The sequence below is a fragment of the Nomascus leucogenys genome, chromosome 5, assembly GCF_006542625.1.
Source record: "Nomascus leucogenys isolate Asia chromosome 5, Asia_NLE_v1, whole genome shotgun sequence".
Taxonomy (NCBI): Eukaryota; Metazoa; Chordata; class Mammalia; order Primates; family Hylobatidae; genus Nomascus; species Nomascus leucogenys.
Genome location: NC_044385.1, coordinates 15659629 through 15685001, shown reverse-complemented (window position 1 = coordinate 15685001; position 25373 = coordinate 15659629). Strand labels below are relative to the sequence as shown.

At 40.3% G+C, this 25373-nt stretch overlaps 1 protein-coding gene across 5 annotated transcripts in view; it reads right to left on the bottom strand.

Moving 5' to 3' along the window:
* SIPA1L2 (signal induced proliferation associated 1 like 2) overlaps positions 1–25373 on the bottom strand; it is a 238632-nt gene that overhangs the window by 46668 nt on the left and 166591 nt on the right. For 4 of the 5 annotated variants that reach the window (XM_012506652.2, XM_030812675.1, XM_030812671.1 and 1 more), the window contains 4 exons: positions 21279–21855; positions 17323–17597; positions 2048–2305; positions 120–203 (listed from right to left, as the gene is read on the bottom strand). In XM_012506652.2, the coding sequence (XP_012362106.2) occupies positions 120–203; positions 2048–2305; positions 17323–17597; positions 21279–21855 (1194 nt within the window). The remainder of the gene's footprint in view (positions 1–119; positions 204–2047; positions 2306–17322; positions 17598–21278; positions 21856–25373) is intronic. The other variant, XM_030812673.1, reaches the window with a different exon arrangement.

Genomic DNA, 25373 nt, shown 5'->3' with positions numbered 1-25373 from the left:
CTGGCATTGTTATATTCCTCAAATGGCCCCGGGTACAGCAGGCACACAGTAAATGCTTTTGAATGAGTCACAGAAACAGGTTCCTCCCAGTGGATAACTAAGATAAAAATGAACGGTACCCGTCGTAGCCCACTTGTGGTCTCCAGGGTCCACTCCCGCCGGGTCCAGGGTCGCTGGAGGATGACTGGTTGCTGGGCGAGCTTCTGAAAGGTTGAGTAGAGTCATTAACAGGGCACTGAACTATCTGCCAAGCCCCTTGACTGGGCCTGTTTTGTTTCACAAATAAATATACTTTGAGAATGACAAAGAAAAGGAAGAAAAACATATTGCCATGTGAAACAGAATAAATCATGGAAAAATAAACTAAGAATCGGTGATGCCTGGGGATATCAGTGGTTTATGATTGGCAATTTGTCCTAGGAAAGAGGTATGACAGGACAAGCCTTCACTGTCTAAAGATTTAAAGCACAGATAATGATTCCCTCCCAGAGAAATACAGAAGAACAGCAATAAAATTTCTGAGAATACAGAATTATGAAAACATTACTAATTCTTATTATGTGAAATTTAAAACAAGTCACGTTTTAGTTCTATACTTAAAACTTATGCAAAAAGAAAAACCTAAATTTGGCAAAACCATTTATTTTCACACATCTCTTGAATGTAATCCTATTTATCTTTTTTTCAGACATGCAAAAATGAAAAATACTCATGAAAACTCACTTGATGAAGATGTGCTTGCCAAGATTCCCTTTTGCTACTAGAATACTTCTGGTTTTTTCCTATAATTTACTTAAATTAGAATTACATAATTTTACTTTAAGTAAATTTTAATCTAATACAATTTACTTAAATTATGATTATTTAAATTTACTTAAATAAGGGAGGTTCTGCAGACCCCCTTCCTTCTACATGTTGCCCCTTCTACCAGGGCTATCTATGTACATTTCTTTGAATATGGGAAAGTTATAAACTTAGCAGACTTTTGAGTTAGGAGACCCAGAGCCAAGATGATTGAATGTTAAATTAAATTAACACCTCTCCTGCATTCACTCTGGAAAGAATGAAAATTGGAGAAGGGAGAGGATGACCACAAGTTTTATCAATTAATTCTGGTTAATATTTATATAAGCTTATCAATTAATTCTGGTTAATATTTATATAAGCTTACTAAGTGCCAGGCCCAGTTCTAAGCATCTTACATATATTGACTCACTCAGTCCTCAAAATTTCCTGATGTGGTTTGTCAGATGAGGAAACTGGAGGTTTAGAGAGGATGAGTACCAGGCCCATGGTTATAGTACATCAAGTAAGTTAGAGCCGTGATTCCAGCCTGGCTCCTAGTCTGTGACCAGAGCCTGACACGTCATAATTGAGAAAACTCGTGGCATTACCGTGCCTACATGTTACATAAAAGTTAGAATAAAAGGAGTAGGAATTAACAACAATAAGAAATTTATTATTTTGTTTTGTTAAAATGATCTATGCAAATTAGGCATCTGAAAACCCTCACCAGCTTCCAATGGTACTAGATTTAACTTTTAAACAAATGTATGCATTCTTCTTTGAAAAAATAATTTTAAACTCAACTCACTTTGCTTAAAAGGAGAAAAGCAAAGAGGAAGTCCTAATGAGCTTGGAACCTCTTAAAGTATTACTCACATTATGATGATAGTTAAGCACTGATTGTTCAGTTTTATTTATGCTCAAACCTGTTCACCTTTTCTAGAGGCTCCAGCAGAATAGTTTCTGGGGTAACTTTCCCATCTTGGTGAAGTGAGCCAGTGGACAAGGAGGAAGGATACTGGAAAGAGGAAAAGCTGTGACCCTGGTGGGCAGAACCTGCATTTTACCAGCACCATCTCAGGGCCAGGAGAGTGCGCGACCCCAGGCACCACTGTGTCTGGGGCCTGCCTTGCTACCCTGCTTGCCAACTTGTTGTGAACAAGCTAACTCAGAAGTGATTAAGCAAAACCCTCCCTACAATGTCAAGTTCTCACCCCAGTGATTTCCAAGGGCCGCCCTTGAGGAAAGGAACCAGCATTACCTCGTGCCATCGGGCAGCTTCCGGTCGAAGGAGGTGCTTCGAGGAATGGCGGCCTGGGCCTGCTGGAGCAGCTGTTGGCACGGCAGCCGGTCGGGCGTGCCGGGGATGGGGGAAGCTCTAGAGAGGGGCTGCAGGGCAGGAGTGGGCACCCGGTGCCACGTGGTGTTCCTCCTGAAGGGGGTTTTATACTCACAGGGGGTGCCCTCGCTGTCGAGTTTATATTCCACCATGGGGATCCGGCAGAGCTCTGAACACCCTCTGTTGGGCCAAGAAGAAATGGTGAGAAGGGAAGCTCGCAGCCGAGCCGTCAGCATGGCTTACTCACAGCTGGGCCCATCAACACACATCACATGGTGTGTGCCTCTCCCGGCTCCAAGTCAATGATGCAGAGCGATCCACCCTTAGGAGCATCTCACCTATAATAAAACCACATTCCCACACTATTCAATTCCTCTTCTGCCAGCAATGACTGCGTCTAGAAACGAGAAAGGCTGTTTGTGGCTTTTTTCCTGGCTGCTGTGCAGCCACACACATCATCTATGCTGGTACCTGCTAATACAGCTGTATGGTTATTAAAATGTTCCAACTACCAGTGTGTAAGGAGCTGCTGTCCCAAGACCCCCAATACACAGCTAAAAAAAATTAACACCTGGCACAGCAGAGGCCTCCAGGACTTGTAGGTTAAATATTTTAAATATATTTCTGGAGATAACAAGTACTATCTCCGGTAATTAGAAATCTAAAGTCCAGAGACAATAAACACCTTGTTCACAGTTACTCAGCAGGACCAAGACTGGGCCTCTGGTCCTCACATCCACTCCCAGGGAGGGTGGAAATAAGAACCGCTAAGCAAATGTTCGTCACTTTTAGGAATGATGGAAATATCCATTATCTTGTTTGTGGTGACTATTTCACACATGGGCCCAAACTCATCAAAATGTATGCTTTGTATACATGCAGTTCATTATGCATCAACTACACCTCAATAAAGTTGTAGAAAAAATCTTACTAAATGGAAAGAGAAAAGCTTCCTTTTGTCTGATACTTTATTCTTCAAGAAAGTCTTTGGTTAAATACAGCATAACCAGTCTTAGTGACCAAAAGAACTAGGCCATGTCTGTGTTCAACATATGGGAGTTGGTGGATTCTAAGGTTTCTCTATCTTTCTCTGTCTGTAGTTCCTCCTTATTACAAGCTTTGTATGAGATTTATCTTCCTGAAAACTTCAATGTCTCCTTAATGCCTTTCAGGCACACCACGTGCCTAGCACTGGCTTGCCCCCAGTCCCTCCATAGGCACATGGCCCATAGAGCAGACGCCAGAGGTGGCTCACAGAGCCACTCAGAGTCCTCTGAGCACCTGAAATGGGCTTGTGTTTGGAGGAACACAGTGATTTCATTTTCATTAACTTTAAAAACTGATACTCTGATTCATTTTTTAAGTGTTTAGAATAACTTGGGTATGTGAATCTATGTTTTCAACTTTACATTTTACGAAATATAAACAGCAAGTACTCAGGATAAAACTTAGCATCTGATTTGAGATATGCTGTGAGTGTGAAATGTACTCCAAATTTCAAAGACATAATACAAAAAATAATGTAAACTATCTCATTAATAATCGCTTAAGAGATGATAGTATTTTGGAGATATAAGGTTAAAATACATTACTAAAAATAATTTCACCTGTTTCTTTTTACTTCTTTTAATACGGCTACTGGAAAATCCAGATAAAATCTTTCTATTGGACAGCCCCCTGCAGAGGAACCCGGCCTGCCACAGCTTTCTGCATGTTGTCTATCTACCCCCAGCTGGCTGATCTGCTCCAGTCCCACCTCCTGGCAATCGTATCTCCCAGTCTGACCCAAATCTCAACTTAAATCTTGCCTTCTCCATAAGATTTGCTGACTGTGCTGCACAGTGCAAAGGATGGCAAGCCATGGTACAATTTAAAAAAGGTGTGTGCTCTGCACAGATGCCCTGACAGACAGAGGCCCCTGTGCAGAGAATGGCTGAACTTCAGTGGTCCCTCACGACTGCAGGAAGGCACCTTTCTGACACAAGCCATGCAAGTGCATGCAATAGCCCCATTCTTGGCTATGGGGGCCTTGTCTATTTACAACCAGGATGGATCAGTATGATCCAATATTCATGGTTTTGGCTCTGGCTAGTTGATGGATATTGCTGTTAGGCATTTCATATATGAATTCTGTCTTTCCAGGTAATTAGCAAACTTCTAGGACAGAACTGATCATATCTTTAATTAATATGCATATGTGGAATCAAAAGCATTAAACATGGGTGATAAATAAGCTTTAATAGATTAAAAATACTTCATTTATATAACCTGAACAGATATTTTAAACTATAGTTATATTAATATAATCAGGAATCAGAGTTATGAATCACTTTTTTATTGAGTCTGAGAGAAGTGAAAAGCACAGTTAGTAAAAGCTGTCACAATTCAGGGAAAACCTGAGTGTCCATCATGTGAAAGTCAGGTGTGGCTTTTAGTTACCATAGTTACTCTCTTAAACTGGCATCACAGCTCCCTAAAAGGTCACAGACTAGACAGCTTTCCCATGTGCTCAAGTGATTAGTCAGGGACTTAAGACTCTTTAGCCTAAAATATGATTTAAGTCAGCTATGACTAAGGTTCCCACCAATTGCACAGTGCAAGGCATACTGTTAACTTGACCAAAGTCAGCCTGCAAAGCTAATTGGTGCAGTTCAGCAAGGACATGGGAAGACTAGATAAGTCTCAACTTTAGAATTCAATTTACCATGATGGCAAAGCAGTCAGCATCCCAAGCCAGTGCCTCTCCCTAGACATTCCAGAGTCAACATAAAACAACAACAACAACAACAACAACAACACTTCCTAATATTTGCCCTTTGAGAAATCTATTAGAACAAGGGATCACTCTGTTAAAAAGCAGAACTCCACCGTCAGCGTGGTATAGTAAAAGTTTAAGCCTTTTCTGAAAATCATCACAACAGAACAAGGAGAACAAGAAACAGAAACAACCTCAACTGCCAACTGAATTTGGAGATCCCTGAAACTCTAATACACAGTATGTAAAGCTGGAGGTGAATGGAAGAAAGGTTATGGTTTAGCAGAGTAGAGGAAGGTGTGCAGAGGGAAAAATCAGTAGGAAGGAAGACCACTGTCCTTGCAGAACCCCAAAATGGTGCAGGGATGGGAAGCACCAAGCACTGCAGAAGGCCAAGTGAAAAGGGAGATTTAGGCACAGAAGTTACTTAGATAGGAGGAACAGGAGTTCGGCCCTGGGCCCTGAGGTCCACACAGCGCCTGGCCTAGTCAGGCAGTAGCCTATCCCCTACCACTGAGGGGCAACAGCAGTGGTTTTTAGAGAACAGAAAAGATGCAGTCAAGGGCATGAGGTGCAGAGGAGAACAGGGATGAAAATGACAAGCCTAAGGCAGAGATGAGACCCAGGGTCACTTCTCCTTCCTCCCAACTTGGCCTCAGAATGCTCACCACCCCACAGAGATCAAAGAAGATGGTTCTCTAGAGAAAAGACAAGCAGATGTAAACCATCCAATCACTCTGCAGTGAAGCTCATGGAGCAACCAGATCGCTGAAGAAGAGGAGGAACTTATGAGAGTTAAAATCAACATTAAAAAATCCAGTAAGACAGTTGGAAGGTAAACTGAGAAATTCTCTCAAACAGTTATGAGAGAGAAAAACTTAAGAAAACTGGCCAGGCACGGTGGCTCACGCCTGTAATCCCAGCACTTTGGGAGGCTGAGGCGGGCAGATCACGAGGTCAAGAGATGGAGACCATCCTGGCTAACACGGTGAAACCGTGTCTCTACTAAAAATACAAAAAATTGGCCGGGTGTGGTGGCAGGCGTCTGTGGTCCCAGCTACTCGGGAGGCTGAGGCAGGAGAATGGCGTGAACCCAAGAGGCGGAGCTTGCAGTGAGCCGAGATAGCGCCACTGCAGTCCGGCCTGGGTGAAAGAGCGAGACTCCGTCTCAAAAAAAAAAAAAACAAAAAAAAAAACAACATAAGAAAACTGAAGTTCAATCTAAAAAGTCCAGCAACTACCAGACAGAGCTATCACAAAAGAGAAGAGAGAAAAAAAAGGGGGAAAAATTATTAGTATATGAACATTTCTACAACTAAAAGATATGTAAAAGTGGATTAAAAGGTCCAGAGAGTACCGAGCCCAATGAATAAAAAATGGTCCACATGAAAACACATCATTGAGGAATTCAGACTCCTGGGTTAAGGAAGTAAGCCTACGGTTCTGGGGACGGGGTGGGTGGTAGCCTAAGTGTCTAAGGACCTGGGCGTGGAATAATTCCATTCTTCTCAACAACAATACTAGAAGGTACAAAATATAACAAAGGAAATCCTTGTAAATTCTGGGTGAAAGTGATTTCTAACTTGTCAAATCCATAGTACTTGGAGCTTGGGACAGAGAAAGAGAAAAAAATAAAAAACAACATCCTAACTTTTGGCTTGGGAAACCAAATTGATGGTAGTGTTAATAGAGAAGAGTGGACTGAATACATCCCTCCTAAAGAAATCTTAACACCTGTTTATAGAATATGAGGTAGTGATTTCTCTGTGCATCAGTAAACGTTAGTTCTTATCCTTTATTTTAACTCTGTTTCCCTTCCTGAAAGTAAAATTCACCTCTCTTATTTAGTTTAAGTTACTCTGGATTTACTGAGCTTAACAGTTACATTATTGGTTAAACTGAGTAAATGCAAATTACATTGGGTTGCATTATTTTCTTATAAAATGCCAAGGCTCTAAAAGTTTTGTTCATGGATTTATATTGCTTCCAAGTGTTTTCCATTTATTAAGATACCATATCCCTAGGGCTACTGATTCATCCCCAGCCAAAGACCTAATCAGAAATCAAAGGTAAGATATGACAGTAGATAATAAAACATTGGAAAACCTACTCTTGTCTTCCACTCAAATCGATGCTCTAAGCATCAATGGATGTTCAGGTGAACACCAGGCTTTGGTGTCTCACAGGTTCCAGCTGCCTGAGTAGTGCACATGAGGAACTGTAACTGACTACCATTGAAGTTAAAGATCCTAGAGTTATACATTGAATGAAAGGAACGTGAACCTCGAATCTTGTGAACCAAAAGGCAACTTTGCATTTCCAGTGCTTGTTTGGCCTTCAAGTTTGTTTGGTATGGTTTTTAAGAGGAAAGAAGAAAGAGAAGACAGATGGCTGAGTAGTGTGGCCTACTTAATTCACGCCCATAGACTGTAGTCTTTATAAGACACTATAATTTAGCTTGCGGCTTGGAAAGAAACATGTAATATAAATGCATAATCATGACTCATATTTTGAGAGAGTGCTGGCAAAAATCTGTGCAATCCATTAAGTTGAAGAGAGAATCTGGGTGGAATTATTTTATCTCCAACCTTGTGCAGAAAGTCATATAGGAAAGGTCTTTTAAAATACTAAGAACTGGCATTCTTTTGCCCTAATAAAAATTAGCTCTTCTCAAAAGAATGGTTTTATTTTAAAATCAAACTAATTTTGTTATTATGTGACACTTTTACAGCAACCACTCTTGTGAACTAGATTTTGCTTTGTTTACTTCTATGACTAAGGTGCCAAATTAGTACTACTGATATAAGCGATCATCAAACCTAGTCAAACTCAGTCCCGTTCCATATATATGAGAAATTCCTTAAAGGATGCATACAAAAAATTCAATCAATGTTTAGGGAAATGGGAAAAGGCATAAAAGAAGAATGACAAATGAGCCTGGAGAGGTCCTCATGCTGCAGTGCCCATCAGAAATGGATCTGCGTCCCCCTTGGCACGCATCCTCTCTCCCACTTGGGGGTTTTTAGCACAGGACACCAGGCAAGACACCCCAGCTCATCTGGAGTGTCAAACTTGGGGCTGCTGTGGATGGGGCACATGGCAAACATTTCGATGAGTTAAATAAAGGCTAACTGAAACCCGAACAGACCAAATGCCCAAAAACCTAGCACAAAAAGACATTTCTAAGAAAACAAGCTGCTCAACCGGTGTGTAACTACAACATTTTTAAAGACTTTTGCTTTCCTGCTACAGTAGAAAAATTCAGACCTCATTGATACACATGCTTGGCTTCCTCTTGACATACCAAATCAAGTCAATGGATGGAAATTGCGTTTCTAGCTTCTGGCACATTCCTTACAGTTTGCTTGCCAACAGGAGATACTAAAAAACCTCAAGATAAGGCTGTGGGATCACTTTTATGTATGCATATTGATTTCCTCTTGGCTCCATAACAAATGTACACATCATCAACTTATGCTCCTAATTACCATGCTACGTAGGGATCAATACAAACTCAGCTCTGGGTTAAAAATAAGTGCAATTTTTCACATTTCTTGTCTAGCCACTAACTTTTTTGAGTCTATTCTCTCTTCTCTCTCAAAAACATACGCTGGAAGGCAAAACATTCTGTAGACCAAGAAGGTCATTGAAAATGTGTTAGTTAGTTAAAAATGTGGCATTATCAAACTGTAAGAATAACAAGTAATTCCATTAGATGGCATCCTCAGAGGATCTTTTATTTTGCTCCTGTATTCTAAAAACAGTACTACTTGTCCTTCTGAACTCACCATCGTGGACTTCCTGAGATGGCTTAATCCTGTAAAAGGGACACTCATTAACTTATTCATATTCATACTCATGGGCTTTCTCCCCGCTTCCTGATGCCTAAAGCTAAGTTTTCTACTAGAAGACTTCTTGGTTACAGCTGCCACCACTTCCTGGCTTCCTGAACATGATCAGCAAAGAGGGGGTGTCCAATCTTGCTCACAGTTAACAGACACCATGGTCACTGCCAAGTACTGTAGTGTATGTGCCCCACAACTTCAGAGGCACCCAGGAAGGCCCCCAAGATGGCATCCACCCACCCAGGCCCATTCCTTTCCAACGACACCTTGAGTTTCTCGGAAGAACCTTCCATTTACCATCAATAATTTGGACACTGAAAGGTAGAATCCCTGCTGGCCAGGCTATGGACTTGGTTCTAAATCATGTCTTCAAACTCTGCAGGCTGACCATCAAGACCATCACTGTTTGAGTCTAGTCAAGCCATACGGTTTTTTCCATTTGTTCCCAACAGGAACCCTAGACACCAAATTATCTCCATTAAAGAGAGAGTTTGGGCTCTAGGCTCAAAACCCAGACATGACTATGTGTAGCTTAGAAATGTGACAACCTCTTAGATCCTCCTCTTGAAAACAGAATAGTAACAGCAGAGGGTGCATCAAGATTAAGTTACATAAAATATGTAAACTTCCTCAAGTGACAGCTTCAAAAGAAAGAAGTTCATTACAAGTAGACATTATTACTTCTGTTTCCACAAAAAGGGGGAAGCCAACATTAAACTGCAAAAGGCACATACAATTTTATGAACGTTCTAGATAACAGATGTTTATAGAGTTCTGGAATTTTAAAGTTTAACTTTCAAATTGAAAAAATCTTTAGGGCTGTAAAATTCCCTTCATCTACATTCATCTGTAGAACAATATATCATTATCCCATTATTTTATTCTTTTCATCTTACATGAAAGTAGGACACATGACTTTGTATTACGCTACTTTGAAACTAAGAAAGGGGAAGAGTCCTAAGGGAATGATGAGTAGCAAAACAAAACCAAAAAACCTAGAGAACCGAGAAAGTTCAAAGGGAAGAATGTATATTCTTATCAAAAAGAGAGAGGGCAGTTAGTTAGTTGGACCAGGTACCATAGACTGTGCAGCCACAGCTTCATCTAATCCCATGAGTGGAACTTGCATTTAGTGGACTCTGAAATTCCCTATTGGTTTTACTTTACTTGGCTACATCACAGAGAACCTTTAAGTGAACCCAATAATCTAAGGAAAAGCCTTACAAAGTACTGCAATGCTATTCTTTAATTCCAATCCACCACCTTAGCGTGTGTAGCACTTTATAGTGTTCCACATACATCATTTGACTTTCACGAAAATTTGTGAGGTACAAAGAAAATCTCCATTTTTTCAGAAGAAGGGCTAGAGAGGTTGGAAAGATGATACAGCTAATGAGAGATAGGGTTCACAATGGAACTCAGGTCCTCTGACTCTAAGTTCAGGGCTCTTCCTAAAACACAGGGCTTTTTTTTTTTTGAAAACCATCCAAGAATAGTTAATGCAGCCTACGCTATGTCATATTTTTCAGCAGGTGCTAAAAGAATCTTTGGAAACAAAAGCCAATCCTCTAAAACAAATTAAATTTTTTTTAATATTATGCACTTTGTAAAAGAATCCTTTTATAGCCCTAGGGATTAAAGTAGTCACTGATATTTTAATCATTTTAATGTCTGTTATGCTAATAGCCTGCTAATAGCTAAAATACTCCAAATTATCCAACAAGGTGACAGGGGTAATTGATGCTCATTCACTTGAATCACAAACTCTTTCTGGTACATAAAAAAATCAAAGGCTTCCAACAGGGAGATAATCACATAGTATAACTTACTGTAAAGGTTAGGGCAGTGGCATACATGAAATAGGCACTAAATGAAATAGTAACTTGCTTTTCAACAAATTCCTTAATTTACAGATAGAGAGATACCCAGAACAGGTAGAAAAAAAGACATCTGAACCATAATCACACTTGACCAAGCCCTCTTATAAAGGTCAGGAATTGAAAAGGTGTTATATGAAAATAGGAAGTGAGGCTATCTGGCACTTACTAATTCATCAGCTTTCTTCCATCCTTTTCCTCCCTTACCAGAAGCAGACACAGGGGCAGATGGTATCTTTGTATCCCCAGTACCTGGCAGAGCCCCGGACAGAAGCTCAGCACGTTCTTGTCAAAATCAACTGCTTTGTTTCTTAGAAAGCTTGAGAGCAGGAATAACATTGCACTGTAATACTTCAAAATTATACAGAGAAGATTCTCAATAGCTAGCTATTTGATGCCTGATTTTTGAAGAATGTATTTCTATAGGGGAGAATATCCAATGGCTGTCCACTATGGTAGCCACAGTGTAACCTGTCATGCATGAGATGCTTACTGGTCTAACACAATGCTCATGCTTTACCGCCATCCTCTGCATTCCTCTTACCGTGATGGTAATATCCCAACATTCAAAATGAAAAAGCACGTGGGCACTAAAGTGTAGATTATTACTTGGAGAGGGTGACAGCATTTTCTACACTACTCTGAGACATTTATTATTAGGTAGTAAGTTGTTGCTATAGTTTGAGAAAAATCACTTTTCAATAGCCAAAATATGAATAAGTACTACTGCATTTTAGAAAGCCAGAAAGACTAAAAGGAGTCCTTGAAAGTCAGATTCCATCTGTCCTATCCGTTTTAACAGCCCCAGTGCTCAGCACAGTTCCTGGCACAAGCTAGTTAAGAGTGAGTGAGTGAATGAATGAATGAATGAATGAGTGAATGCAAGGCAATCTACCTTAAATTCCATAATCCTATATTCTTACTTTAGGGAGTGAGAGAACAATCTGAATGTTATATTGGAGGAACTGGCCAGAGGACTCAGAATACTGATTGTACTTTAGGTTACCTTTGTTCTGTATTGTTTTCACATTTCACATCAAAATTCAATACTGGAGGGTCCATAAGACAATACTAGACATAACTAATTTTTATTATCCATACAAATAAGTTGGAACTCGAATATAAAAAGCTCACTTGAGACACATGCACGCATATGTTCACCGCAGCACTATAACAACAAAGACATGGAACCAACGTCCATGTTCAACAGTGGTCTGGATAAAGAAAATGTGGGGGGCCGGGCGCAGTGGCTCGCGCCTGTAATCCCAGCACTTTGGGAGGCCGAGGCGGGCGGATCACGAGTTCAGGAGATTGAGACCATCCTGGCTAACATGGTGAAACACCATCTCTACTAAAAACACAAAAAATTAGCCGGGCATGGTGGCGGGTGCCTGTAGTGCCAGCTACGTGGGAGGCTGAGGCAGGAGAATGGCGTGAGCCCGGGAGGCGAGCTTGCAGTGAGCTGGAGCTTGCAGTGAGCGGAGATCGCGCCACTGCACTCCAGCCTGGGTGACAGAGTGAGACTCCATCTCAAAACAAACAAACAAAAAAAACAAAAAACAACAAAAAAAGAAAATGTGGTGCATATACACCGTGGAATACTACACAGCCATAAAAAAGAATGAAACCATGTCTTTGCAGCAACACGGGTGGAGCTGGAGGCCATTATCCTAAGCAAATTAACATGGGAACAGAAAACCAAATGCTGTCATGTTCTTGCTTACAAGCGGGAGTTAAACATTGAGTATACATGGACACAAAGAAAGGAACAATAGACACCGGGGCCTGTTGAGGGTGAAGGATGACAGAAGGGTGAGGATGGAAAAACTGCCTGCTGGGTAGTATGCTGACTGCCTGGGTGACAAAATTATCTGTCCACCAAACCCCCATGACACATAATTTACCCACCTAACACACCTGCACATGTACCCCTTGAATCTAAAAGCTGGGAAGAAAAAAAAGTCTGCTTTGTAATGAATAATAAATGGGATAAAGCACGGAAAAAAAATTAAAAAAAAAAAAGAAAGCTTGCTTGAGTCCAGACTTCAGCCCACCATTTATTTTATATATGTATGTGTGTAGACATACATATAAAAATAGAAACTGTTAAACTGACAAAATTGAGTTTTCCTTCTATTTCCATATTCTCCTCTCTGCATACTTCAGGGATTTGAATGATCAGGCAACAGACAGCAAAACAGGAGATGAGAACATAAAGTTTTAATTTTTATAGAATGATGACAGAATAATAATTTAGACTCATGATAACATGAGAAAATTTCCACTGTGTTGCATTATATAGAAAAATGCCTTGGATAGTATGTCAACAAAGTATGAAAAAAAATCACACAAAACAGAAGCACTGCAGCAAGGAATTTCATTTCCATTTTTATTGGACATATTTACTAAATTCACTCACATTATATAACAACTCATGCATAATTCTGATGAGTTGTGACTTCCTTTACATCCGCCTTTTACGCTGATATGATTTCCTTCAAATGACACTGATAGACTGTCAGTCACCTTTGAAGGCCAGAGGCCAGGGCCATACCAGTGGCTGTAAATTATCCCTTGCAAAAACAAGAAAGATCTTAATTAAGCATTTCTGGCCTCAGCAACTCTTCATCTTTGCCACAGAGACTGTCTGCTTGAGAAACACCCTGGTTCCCCTTTCAAACCTCATTTCCATTTGAAGAGTACTATTCCCAAACTGCTTCTTGCCACTCATTCCCAATGTATATGAATTCACTCCAGGATCCAATCCCAGCATGAGATCAGTTAATAAGTGTCCCTCAAGGGGGATTCTCCCTGCTCAGTGTTCCCTGCAACTCCACAAGGAAAACTAAAAATGGCTCCGACTTCCCTTCACACTGAGGGACAAGCTAGACTGTCACCTCCCTTAGGTTGGCAAATGGGACTTCAAAACACAGGTGGCTTTAGATTGAACATAAATACTTTTCTGGGATTTCAAAACACAGGTGGCTTTGGATTCAACATATTAATAAATACTTTTCCTACTAAAGACTGCATTTAATCCAGCAGCTTCTGAGTCAAAACCAAACACCTTTTGACCTGAGGACAAGAGACACTGTCTATAAAATGACAGGCCGCTCATGCTGACCACAGGAGCAGCTGGGCTCCCATGTCAAATGATTTTCTCAGTGATATTCTGGTAGGAAAATACGGGAGTTGATAAATGGCCAAAATGAACTGAAGCATTTTTCACAACATTTATGAGACTAAAATATCTAATAATTCCTTAATTTGGCCATTTTTGTAGGCTTCATAGTGTTTATGTTAAAAACGACTGTAAAAATGTATATGTATATATACACACATAAACACAGAAACACACACATGCATATACATGCCCATTTAAATAGTATTTCTCCTCCCTCACAAGCACTAAGAGTCACTTTGAGAAAGTTGGAGGTAATTTTCCATGCTGCAAGTCAAATGTATAGCTTTAGCTTGAGGCACATCCTGGTATGTGTTGCTATACGGTTAACAGTACTAAAGGATGTTTGATTTAAAGGGTTTGTATTTTAAATTTTAAAAGGAGTGAAGTGCTACCCATTTCCCCTTAGCCCCTCCTCTACAGTTCCTTAACAAATCTAATAATGCAGAAGGCTAAACATGCTGAGCGCAAGGGTGAAACTGAAAATGACATTTCATACTTACACTTGTGGTCTAAAGCAAAGGGCTGGTATTGCAAGGGTGGTATATGGTTATGAGAGGTTGTCTGACAACACCAAGCACTTTTATCAGGGCACCCAGACAGTTGCAGGCAGAAAACAAATCAAAACTAACAAAAATGTGGATTTAAAAATTTACAAATTCAGATTCACAGAAAATTGGAAAACTGAATTGAAAGAGTTTTAAATGATACAGGCTAGGCTTAAAAGCCTTCATGACCTGCAGAAATGTGGGTGATGGGTGTGCCAATTTTGGAACGTTGCTACTAGGCAAATAGCTAATTCTAATCCTTCTGGCTAAGGTTAAAAGACAGTTACTACAGATTAATCGGGGAAAAAAAACCCTGTATGTTTAGGGAATGACATTAATGAGACTCCTGGGAGGCAAGGGCAAAATCTTTAAATAAATATCTTGCCTAGTTCCAATAAGAGAATTTGCATTAAAAACAAACAATTAATTATGTGTAGACCAAGGCAGATAACTGACTCCTTAGAGGAAAAACATGTCCTTGGATAAAAAGATAACAGCTGCTGGAACTTTTAAATTGTAGTTTTTGTTTGTTTTAGCTGAAAAACAGTTCAATATTTTGTAGAAAATTCTATCCTCCTAAATTATATTTCTAAATACCAAATATCATGACAACTTTACCATTTTTATTAAACAGATCTCTTGAAAGCTTTAAAAATTTCTTCCTAACAGTAGACCAAAACTAAAAATAGGCAAGAAATGTTATTTTTTAACCCAAAGGAAGCGCAAGGTAACATTTTTGTCCAATTCTATAGTAATCGGCTGCTAGGACAGATAAAAGACTTGATACAAAGGCAGATAAAAGACTGATTGTTATCAGTAATTAAAAACCTATATTTCTACTAAGGAAGACAGAAATCTTACTGTATGAAAAAATTTCTAACAAATGCTGGAAAATTTACTATAAAATAATTTTACATATACAGTACTTTAGCTTTTAAGGCCTAAAGGATTTGTCTTTTGTTATTTCCAAGACTCATTTTTAATAAATTAATTTTTTATTTTCTTCAGACTCATAGTAGTACATGTGTTTCATGGAACTCTGGAAAAGCAGATAGATTCAACCAGGCAGAATCAGGCAAGGCAAAAGAAATGTCTTAACATGGGACTGATACTCTACAGAGAAATCTTAGTTTCTTAAATCTTTATTTTATAAACATACTGGGCAAATACAGGAAACAAGGCCACAGAAAGTGAGGCTGGAGGCAAATGGTAAGATAACTAATAGAGAAAGATTTTTGCAAGATTTTGCACATTAACCATAGAGGAAGACAGTGTAAGTAGCTTTTTTTTCCTAAAAGGAGATCATGGTTTAGCTGATCTATCCAATATGGCAGCCATTAGCAACACGTGGCCAATTAAATATAAATTAATTAAAAGGAAAAATTCGTTTCCTAAGTTGCACTACAGTTCATGTACATGATAGCCACATGTGGTTTGTGGCTACTGCTCTGAACAGTACAGACACAGATCACTGTAGAAAGTGCTAATGGAGAGTGCTGGCTTAAAGGATGAAGAAAGGAGATAGGGAAAGGAGACAGCATGCCCTACGTTAGTAAGTCCAGAAAGTAGACCCAACAATCTTACTATCTTTGGATAACAAGAATTTCTTTTTTCATATCAAAGAAAATAAAATCAATATGCTAAAGTTTTATTTATTATTATTATTTGAGATGCAGTCTCACTCTGCCACCCATGCTGGAGTACAGAGGCACGATCTCAGCTCACTGCAGCCTCAAACTCCCAGGCTCAAGGGATCCTCCTACCTTCCCCTCCTGAGTAGCTGGGAGTATAGGTGCACACTACTGCACCTGGCTAATTTTTGTATTTTCTGAAGAGATGGGGTTTTGCCATGTTGCCCAGGCTGGTCTCAAACTCCTGGGCTCAAGTGATCTGCCCACTTCGACCTCCCAATGTGCTGGGATTACAGGTGTGAGCCATAGCGCCCAGCCTGAAGTTTTATTTTTTTAAATTAAATGTGTGGCGTAATTACGCTAGAAGGTTCTAAGTGCTTTACATACATTATTTTATTTCATCTTCATTGAAATCATAGGAAGTGGGCAATATAATAATCCCATCTTATAGAGAGTAAGTGAGACTTAGAGAGAGTGTGTGAGTTGCCCAGGCCACACAGCAAATTCCTGGATTCCAAGCATACTTTGTCTCTCAAAAGCCAGAGCTCTTAAGGCTGCCTGTAGGAACTCCATTTGGGAATGAAGATAGAGGGAAGGTGCTCTAGATACTACCACCAGTCATGCATAAACACAAGTAGTGGGCCACAGCCTCAATAAATGGCTCCTTCTTAATTAGCATTCTTTCTCCTTTTGGCCTGATATTTTATGTTGGGCATGATTATTTTCTATTAGTAATGTAACAGTATTGCTTTCTAACCCCATTCTTATCCCAGCCCTCCACCTATCCGCCTCTGAACCTTCCAAGTCTAGCCATTCCTTTTCATCTATTTCTCCTGACAGTTTATGATAACGCCCTGAACCAGTTCAACATCTCTCAAGCTTCAACTGAGAATGGAGTATTTACCACACAGAGTACATGTGCTGTTCCAACATTCTTTCATATCTACAACTATAGGTCTATTAAATATTTTTTAAATAATCAATGGCTTCATGTCATGAGAAGAAATTCTGACTGAATAGTTAAGTATTTAATGTGCTCAAGGCTGAGCTGTGATGCAGAATTATTTCCTCTTAGATATAAGGGGTCCAGGGGAACCAGGCAGGTGCTCTTCCCCTTAGTTCAGAATAGCTCAGCTTTAATATAGTCAATGTCCCATTAAAATGCTTAGCAAATTATTTTTTATCATCTATTACATATTTTAAAACTCCTTTTCAATTCCTCGAATGAGTGACATCCCAAAACATTGTACAAAGATGCACTTGACTGCATTTTCTGAGGACCTTGCAGGAGCACTGAGGACAGCCACCTGCTACAGAGGCAAAGGAGGAGTGAGCATTACTTGGGCCTCCCACGCCTTACCTTCGGGGCGAGCCGTCATCATGGGGCTGGATGATGACCACCTTCACAGTCACAGAAGTACGGAGCAGGTCGATCATCTGCTCATGGGTCAGAGTGGCCACGGCTACTTTGCAGATCTCCACAAGGCGGCTCCCTTGGCGAAGGCCAGCCTTCCAGGCAAAGCCAAAAGGTTCCACATCTGCGACAATTCCTTCAAAATTCACATGGAAGCCAAGCTGGCCCAGCCCATTCCTCCTCAGGGTCATTTCCACAGTCTCGCAGCCTCTCGTCACTATCTAAGGGGGAAGGAGACTGTTAGAGATGCCCTTCCTGCCCAAGCTGACATGGGGCTCTACCAAAGGTGCATGTATGGGCCTCCATGCCAGCCCTCTCCCTTGGGCCCTCGCAGCCCAGTCCGTCTCTCTCTGCCTTTTCCTCAAACTGTCCAAGTGACAAGATGAGGACACATTTAAGTTCAGAGCTGATCACAATTAACATTTGCATCAAGTGCAAAGAAAATAACAGAAGCACAACAATGGTTTCATTATTCATTCTAAGTCATATCTGTTCTTGAAACAGGTGTCCTGCTTTCTTAGATGTCACTGACCCAGAGCTTGAGAGCTTCAGATGGGCTCAGATAATTCCCCTTTTTCCTTTACTATGTAAATTGACTTGGCTTTTAAGCATATAAATCCCATCGTTCTAGATGGATTTTTGCAATGGAAAACCTGTAAAGACTTTGGGGACCATTACAAGTTTCACCCAGCAAGCACTAAAAACCGTTAGACAATTTATTCATACCAAACAAAGAAAAACACCCCAAGCACTTGAAAGCTAATACTTAAGAGCCCACTCTGAGGTTCAGGAAGGGCAATGGCAGAAAGTCAGAGCTTTAGGAAAACTCTAAATGTTCTCTACATACCAGCCCTAGGGATATACTGTGGAGTGTTCCGTCCCTAGGGTCCTTCTCTTGAGGACAGACAATTGCCTGTGCTTGCCTGAGTGGTGAGGACCATTCAGATCCATGGTGGGGGCAGGCCAGCCAGACTCCTTGGCCATCTGTTCACAAGGCAAGTGTGTAGGATGGTGCTCTGGCAGGCAGCAGAAAGACCCTCTGTGCCTATGGGCTGCCTCTCCTCCACTGGGCCTTTCCCCTGGGGGCTGAGGGCAGCCCCAAGCAGTGGAAGCCTCAGTGTATGTACCTTACTCAAGAGTGAGAGAGAGTCAACAGCAGTTCCACGAAAAGGAACATGAAAGAAGAATGGTGGTTTGCATCCCACTTGGTACATTAAAGCACCACTAATGCAGCCCTCAAAAGCACTCACTGAGCATAGTTTACATGCAATGAAAGAAAAACATGGGCTCATTAAGTATCATTTGATGAGTATGACCTCACCTATCTGTGGGAATTTCAAGTTGGGAGGTATCATACTCCTATCCCCAAAAGCCCAGAGGCAATGTATGAAGTTTCAGTTTAATGAACACTCCATTTCTATGAAACATGCACTGACTACATAGATACCTATTTAATAAGACCTATGACAGTAAGTACAGCTGTGGGACTGGGGCTGGTTCATGTATCACCACTGTGTCTGACGTTCCCATGGTTACCACAAGTGCACACAATGCCAATCAGCTTTTCCCAGACAGGCATGACAGTTCACAACTCAGCAAAATGCGGAAAGGGGATTGTTGGTTTTAGTTAGTGATGACGTTTTAGAATACTGACGTTTCTAAAGTCATGAACTGAAGTAACTTAAAACTTGAAGTAGTTCTGTAATATGCGCGACACAAATAAATTTTGTTCACTTCTTTTTCAACTTTGTTCTAAGCAATCCTATCAAAAGACGACACATAACACGTACCCAGCCTTCTTTCAAATATCAATGTGATTATCAGGTGAAGTTTATCATCCATGTATCAGGCTGAAGAGTTATTGGCTGAGCCTTTCCAGAGTCCTCCAGCTCTGGCTCTTCTGCTCATTTCCTTCAATCACCTGCCACCTCCCCTACTTTGTCTTTTTGCTATTCTTTATCCCCTCTGTTTATTGCTTCCTAACATCCCCAAAGTCTGAAGGAAGGTATCCTCCATGTATTGGGACTTCCTCACATACTTCTTCCATGGACCCAATTATCACACAAAGATTGTAGTCTCCTAGCCAGGACTGGCTATGTAATTTGTGGGGCCCCATGAAAAATGAAAATGCAAGGCTCCTTATGAAAAAATTATTAAGAATTTCAAGATGGCAATGGCAGAGCATTCAACCAAGCATGAACTCTTCTGAGAGCGGGTCCCTGTGCAACTGCACGGGTTGCACATACGTGAAGTGAGCCCTGCCTGGCCCTCTAGGAACAAACTCTCATTCCTCTCCTGTACTGTTACCTGCAAGACAGACACCTTTAGCTCCACTTTCCACCACCTGAGAATGGATACTGAGTTAACCATGCCAAACGGGCAGGCATTCCCAACGTCTCCACTATGACTGCATTCTTCTCTTTCTTCCCATTTCTGTTACTACCACTCTATATCAACCCTTACGATCTAATCCCTTCAACAGTCTTTGGTTTGGCTTGTTTCCAAAAGCTCATGTTGCAAGTCATTCTAGACACAGAATATAATTCCTAAAATATATTTGTAATATTGTGCATCTTGGTCACACTGACAGTACACTTTTCTAGGAAAATAGGATGGGGTCCATGGAATAGCAAATGTATAAGAGCCCATGTGTAAATATCCAGGGAAAGTACATTTTCGTGGCTGGTGAAGTGGTATTTGTGTTTATTTTCAGAAGCACAGATTATAATGATTTGGTGGATATGCTAAAAAGAAGTATTTGCAATTAGCAAAAGCACAATGCATCCAGAGACTCATCAGTATAACTCAAGTCAATTCTCTAGGTATATAAATGAATCATTTACTTAATCACCCCAAACTCTTATCTAGGCTTGCTCAGGTATACCTCATAATACTGTTGAACACACTGAGGCCCTTTACTGTAAATAAGAGTCCACAAATAATGAAATTATTTTTCCAAGGCTAGCAGACACTGCCCTGATTTTACCTTCTCTTATACATGGTCTCTAATAACAAAACGGAGGAAATATTTTTGGTGGGAGGAAAGGGGGCAAGAAATGGATATAATTTCTCCTTTTTTATGATCCATAGTGAACTAAACCTTTTCTAATTAAAAAAAAATTACATCCCTCTTGGGGGAAGATTTACACACAAGAAATTCTATTGTCAAAGCATGTTTTTTCTTAAATTACCAAAAATAAAAACTGGAAATAGTTTGATTTATTCTTATTACTTTATTTTATATGCTCAAACTGAACTCTAGTTCTTACTTTGTTAAAATTGGGAGCAGAAATAGGACTACTGAACACCACGGATAAAATATAAGGGTTTTGCACTAAAAATCACATATATGAAAATCTTTTTTAAGTCTAACTTTTTAAAAGCCTTTCTAAATTAATGCGTAATTCTGAAAAACTCCCTTAAGAAACTGTGGCTCTAAGATTAACAATATATTTAATCTGGCACATTAAACAAAAATACCTGCTGTATAAACATGCAAGGGTGAAACTGCAAATAGGACTCATCATTCATACAGTCAACGGCAATTCTGTTGTTAATTAACCACCGGGAAGGTATGTTATGTCAGCCTCCATAAACAGACATTCTACCCAGACACTTCTGTTTTTCCTTCAAATGCTACTAAAATACATCTCAAGGTTCTCTTTTGCAGGTTGGCTTAACTTTTCTTTTCCAATTGATTTATGATGGTTGCTTCTCCACTGTTGATGTATTCAACAACTCCCCAAAAGGACCCAGCATTTAAAATTAAGCTCTGTATCTGTAAGAAATAGTAATGCATTCCCTAATTGGTATAATCATGGTAGCAGTTCCCCAGTGAAAGTTATTTTGAATCTGGAATTGAAAACATAAGGATGGTGGAAAAATAGAAAACATGTACTTACTACTAATCGCTGAACAATTTCCCTGATGTCTTCAGCACAGTTGTCTACCGAGGACAGGAGGACACATTCTCCTCTTTCGTAAAACACTTTGATACTCATTAATCCAGATGTCCACCCAATAACATCCCTGCAGGAACAGTTAAATACAACATTCTTGGAATCCTTTTCAATCAACATGATGAACTCATTGGAAATCCCGAGAAGACATTCGATGTCAGCAGACTGGCCGAAGTCCCGTGCTATCACATGCCACATGATGGCTCCAATGCTAAACAAGTGGGCATCCTTCCTTGGCTTTACTTTCTCCTTTTTCTTTGCACCCAGTGTAATGAAGCTGAACTTCACAGAGGTATCCACAGTGGCGGTTGTGACAAAGTTCTCCGCCAGATCTTTCAAGTACTCTTGCCTCGTTCGAGTGGCCATTGCTCGAAACTTTTCTGATTTATGGGCTGCATTTTCTGCGTTGATTACTTTGGCTAAAAGGAAGTCCCGGAACACGGCTGACTTTGGAAAAGTTACACCTTTGGGAATCGGTGGGCCAAATGGTGGCACATCTTTTGATCTGGAAACTCCAACACTAAGGAAGTAAAAACAGAAACAAAATGAGATGAGCTATGATACTATAATATGTATCTTTCCAAATTTGGCATGCATATATTTATATATATGTGTGTGTGTGTATATATATATGTGTGTGTATGTATGTATATATATATACATACATACACACACACACACACACACACACTTTCAACTTAACTGGTCTATTTTGCAGGTTCTTGTTCTCCTAATTTCTGGATACCCAGGGTTTGTTGTTGTTGTTGTTTAAGCAAAATGTTTTAAACTTAGTAGACAGGAGGTGTAATGGGCTGAATTATGTCCCTCTCAAAATCCACATGTTGACAAGATAACCCATAGTTCCTGGGAATGTGACACAATCTGGAGAAAGGACCCTTAAGGAGGTGGCTGAGTTAACTGAAGCCATTAGGATGGTCCCTAATCCAACTGACTGGTGTCCTTATAAGAGGAGAAAATTTGGGCTTACAAAGAGACACCAGTGATGTATGCACACAGAAAGAAGACCATGTGAAGACACAAGGAGAAGACGGCCATCCACAAGCCAAGGGGAGAGGTCTCAGGAGAAACCAACCCTTGCTGACACCTCGATCTTAGACTTCCAGCCTCCAGAACTCTGAGAAAATAAAAGTCTGCTGTTTAAGCCACCTAGCCTGTGGCATTAGTACAGCAGTGCTACCAAACTAATATAGGGGGTAACACATCCACAGCATATGGAATAAGCAGGTTGGTACTCTATAACTCTGTGGGGCTGGTTATCACTGGGAAAAACAGTAACACTTCTGACCAAAGTGGGTTTAGCCCAAGTTAGCTGCATGGGATTCAGTGACATGGGACAGAGTGATCATACTTACAAGAGCCAAAAATTTTAAGTGTCACTTTTTTAAAGGAAATGCTCACTTTACTTGATCACATTTTGAAAATCTAAATGAAGGTTTTCTGGGAGCAAAGTTTTAAGAGATCTCAGGGACTGAAGAGATCGAATGCATAGTGTTAATAATGAGCATCGTAATCTATTAAAACCAGTAACGCTCCCCTACATCAGAGAGTTGCTTTAGTTATCTCATATCCTTCTCTGCATAAGATAAATTATAGAGTGGACTAATGAATTAACAAAGGAAGGATTAGCTGGGCGCAGTGGCTCAACACCTATAATCCCAGCACTTTGGGAGGCCGAGGCAGGTGGATCACGAGGTCAGGAGATGGAGACCATCCTGGCTAACACGGTGAAACCCCGTCTCTACTAAAAATACAAAAAAATTAGCCAGGCGTGGTGGCGGGCGCCCGTAGTCTCAGCTACTCGGGAGGCTGAGGAAGGAGAATGGCGTGAACCTCAGAGGCAGAGCTTGCAGTGAGCCGAGATCACACCACTGCACTCCAGCCTGGGTGACAAAGCAAGACTCTGTCTCAAAAACAAAAACCAAAACAAAAACAGAGGAAGGATTAAGACGAGTAAGTGAATGAACGGATCCTGTATCACTGGCAGCATTGAGAGCGCCCCAATTACTGAGTAGCTACCACAGACCTAGAATCTGTACTAATCCCACATCTGCCCAGGCTGATGTTGGAGTAAAGAAAGGAAGCAATCTTTGTTTTGTTTTCATCATTGTGGAAAATTCTAAAAAAGGTAAATTAAGGAATAAAAACATTCCCTCCAAATTTGTTTTGTCAGATGCAAACTCCTCTTCTGAAATGTGGTTGGTTAGACTTTAGAAAAGTCGCAGGCTCTCTCACTTGTGCTTTAATCTGCAACCTCTTCAGCAGAGTTAACCACCTGTAGCGGCAAGACAGACAGCTGGCTAGATGTGGCCTTCGCTGATATGAAAGGGAAGGAATGACTGCTTTGCTTTGGGACAGATACACCAAACTCATCAATGGCACCTAGTGGTGCTTTATGGTAGTATATACACTACACCAGAGGGTATGTGTGTGTGGGAACTTGACTTATGTGCTTAAATGAAGGGAAGGTCCTTAAAAACATCACAGAGGTTGACGCTGCCAGGGATCTACATCAGGTGTGGGCCATTTTCCCCTCAGCACCATCCTCAGGATGGCCATTCTAGACTGGGAATTAATTTATCCCCCACAATCCCCCATGTTAACTCTGGGAGAGTGGTCCTAAAGCTACCTGTTTGGACTTGTGATTAGTCTAACCACACCCTGTGGCTTCTCTTCTCTACACTGTCAATGAGCTCAAAGGGTCTCTCTGGGCACTGCAACCTGCCCTGCAAATATTAGGTACGATAAACCAATGTATCACCACTCCTAAATTTGGTTCTCTCTTCCAACAATGAGCATAGATTTCTAGCAGTATTTTACCCATGGAATGCTGAGGCGGTCAAATGTCATCTGGCACTCTAGTGCATTACTTCTTTGCATTAACTCTGTAGATCTCATGCTACCCTCTGACTGCAGCTTGCATGCACTTAAGCTACAATGTCAGGGGAAATTTCTTGTATCTAAGTATGCTCCACTGTGGTGTCACATAGTGAATAAGAGAGACATGGTGACTCCATTATACATCAGAGAAATTCTTTTTGTATCCAATTATAGACCCTAATATCTAATTGTAGATTCTCTCTACAATGTATGCCATATTCTTGTTCAATAAACTGTATTCTTGCACATCTCAAAGTTGTACAAGAAAAGCAGCAGAATGTAAGCACGGCTATTCCATGATTGCTATGATATTCTGGGTATGGGAATCAATTAAAGACCCTTGGTTACAAAAGCTCATAGGATCCTTAACATTTCAGGTAGAGTCAAGTTCAGAAGAAATATTCTTTTGCCAGATTCAGATAATTCCCAATGTGCGGAAACAAGAACTTGTATCAGAGCTCCTTATTTCACCCAAATGATTCGATCGCATTTATTAATGATTTAGGAGCCTTAGATATTTAAGGCCCCTCCAGCAAAAGCAAACACAGAAAGATAAGCATTCCTTAATATACACATGAAAGGGTTTTAATAAGGCCTGCTGGCCAAAGGACAATAAAGAAAGGTGTGAGGAGCAAATTGGAGTCAGGTAACTCCTGGAGTCAGGGAATCCAGCTCTACCACTTCCTGAGTGACTGAGCTAACTACATTAATCCTTCAGTGCCTCCCTGCCCTCATCTGTAAAATGGAGGGTAAAATAGTATCATACCCAAAAGCCCATTGTAAGGATGACAGAAAATAATGCATGTAAAGCTTTTATTACCCAAATTGTTGCTGTTACTGTCATAGTTGTTGTTTTAATAAATGATTTAACCCTGTCACCTAATTTTTGTCAGAAGATGTTACATATTAAATTTTCTACAAAATGGCAGTCATCATTTTCTGTAGATATCTCTCTACTTTTAATTCACTCTTAGCTACCAAGCCTTTTTTCATTCCGTTACTGAGCATTTTGCAAAGAGTTTATCGTGGAAAGTACATAAAAACATAAATCCCTGAAAGTTAGTTTAACATTGGCTACAAATTAAAAGAGTCTTTTGTAAAGAAATAGGCAATTTGTTATGCCTGCTTTTTAAATATTTT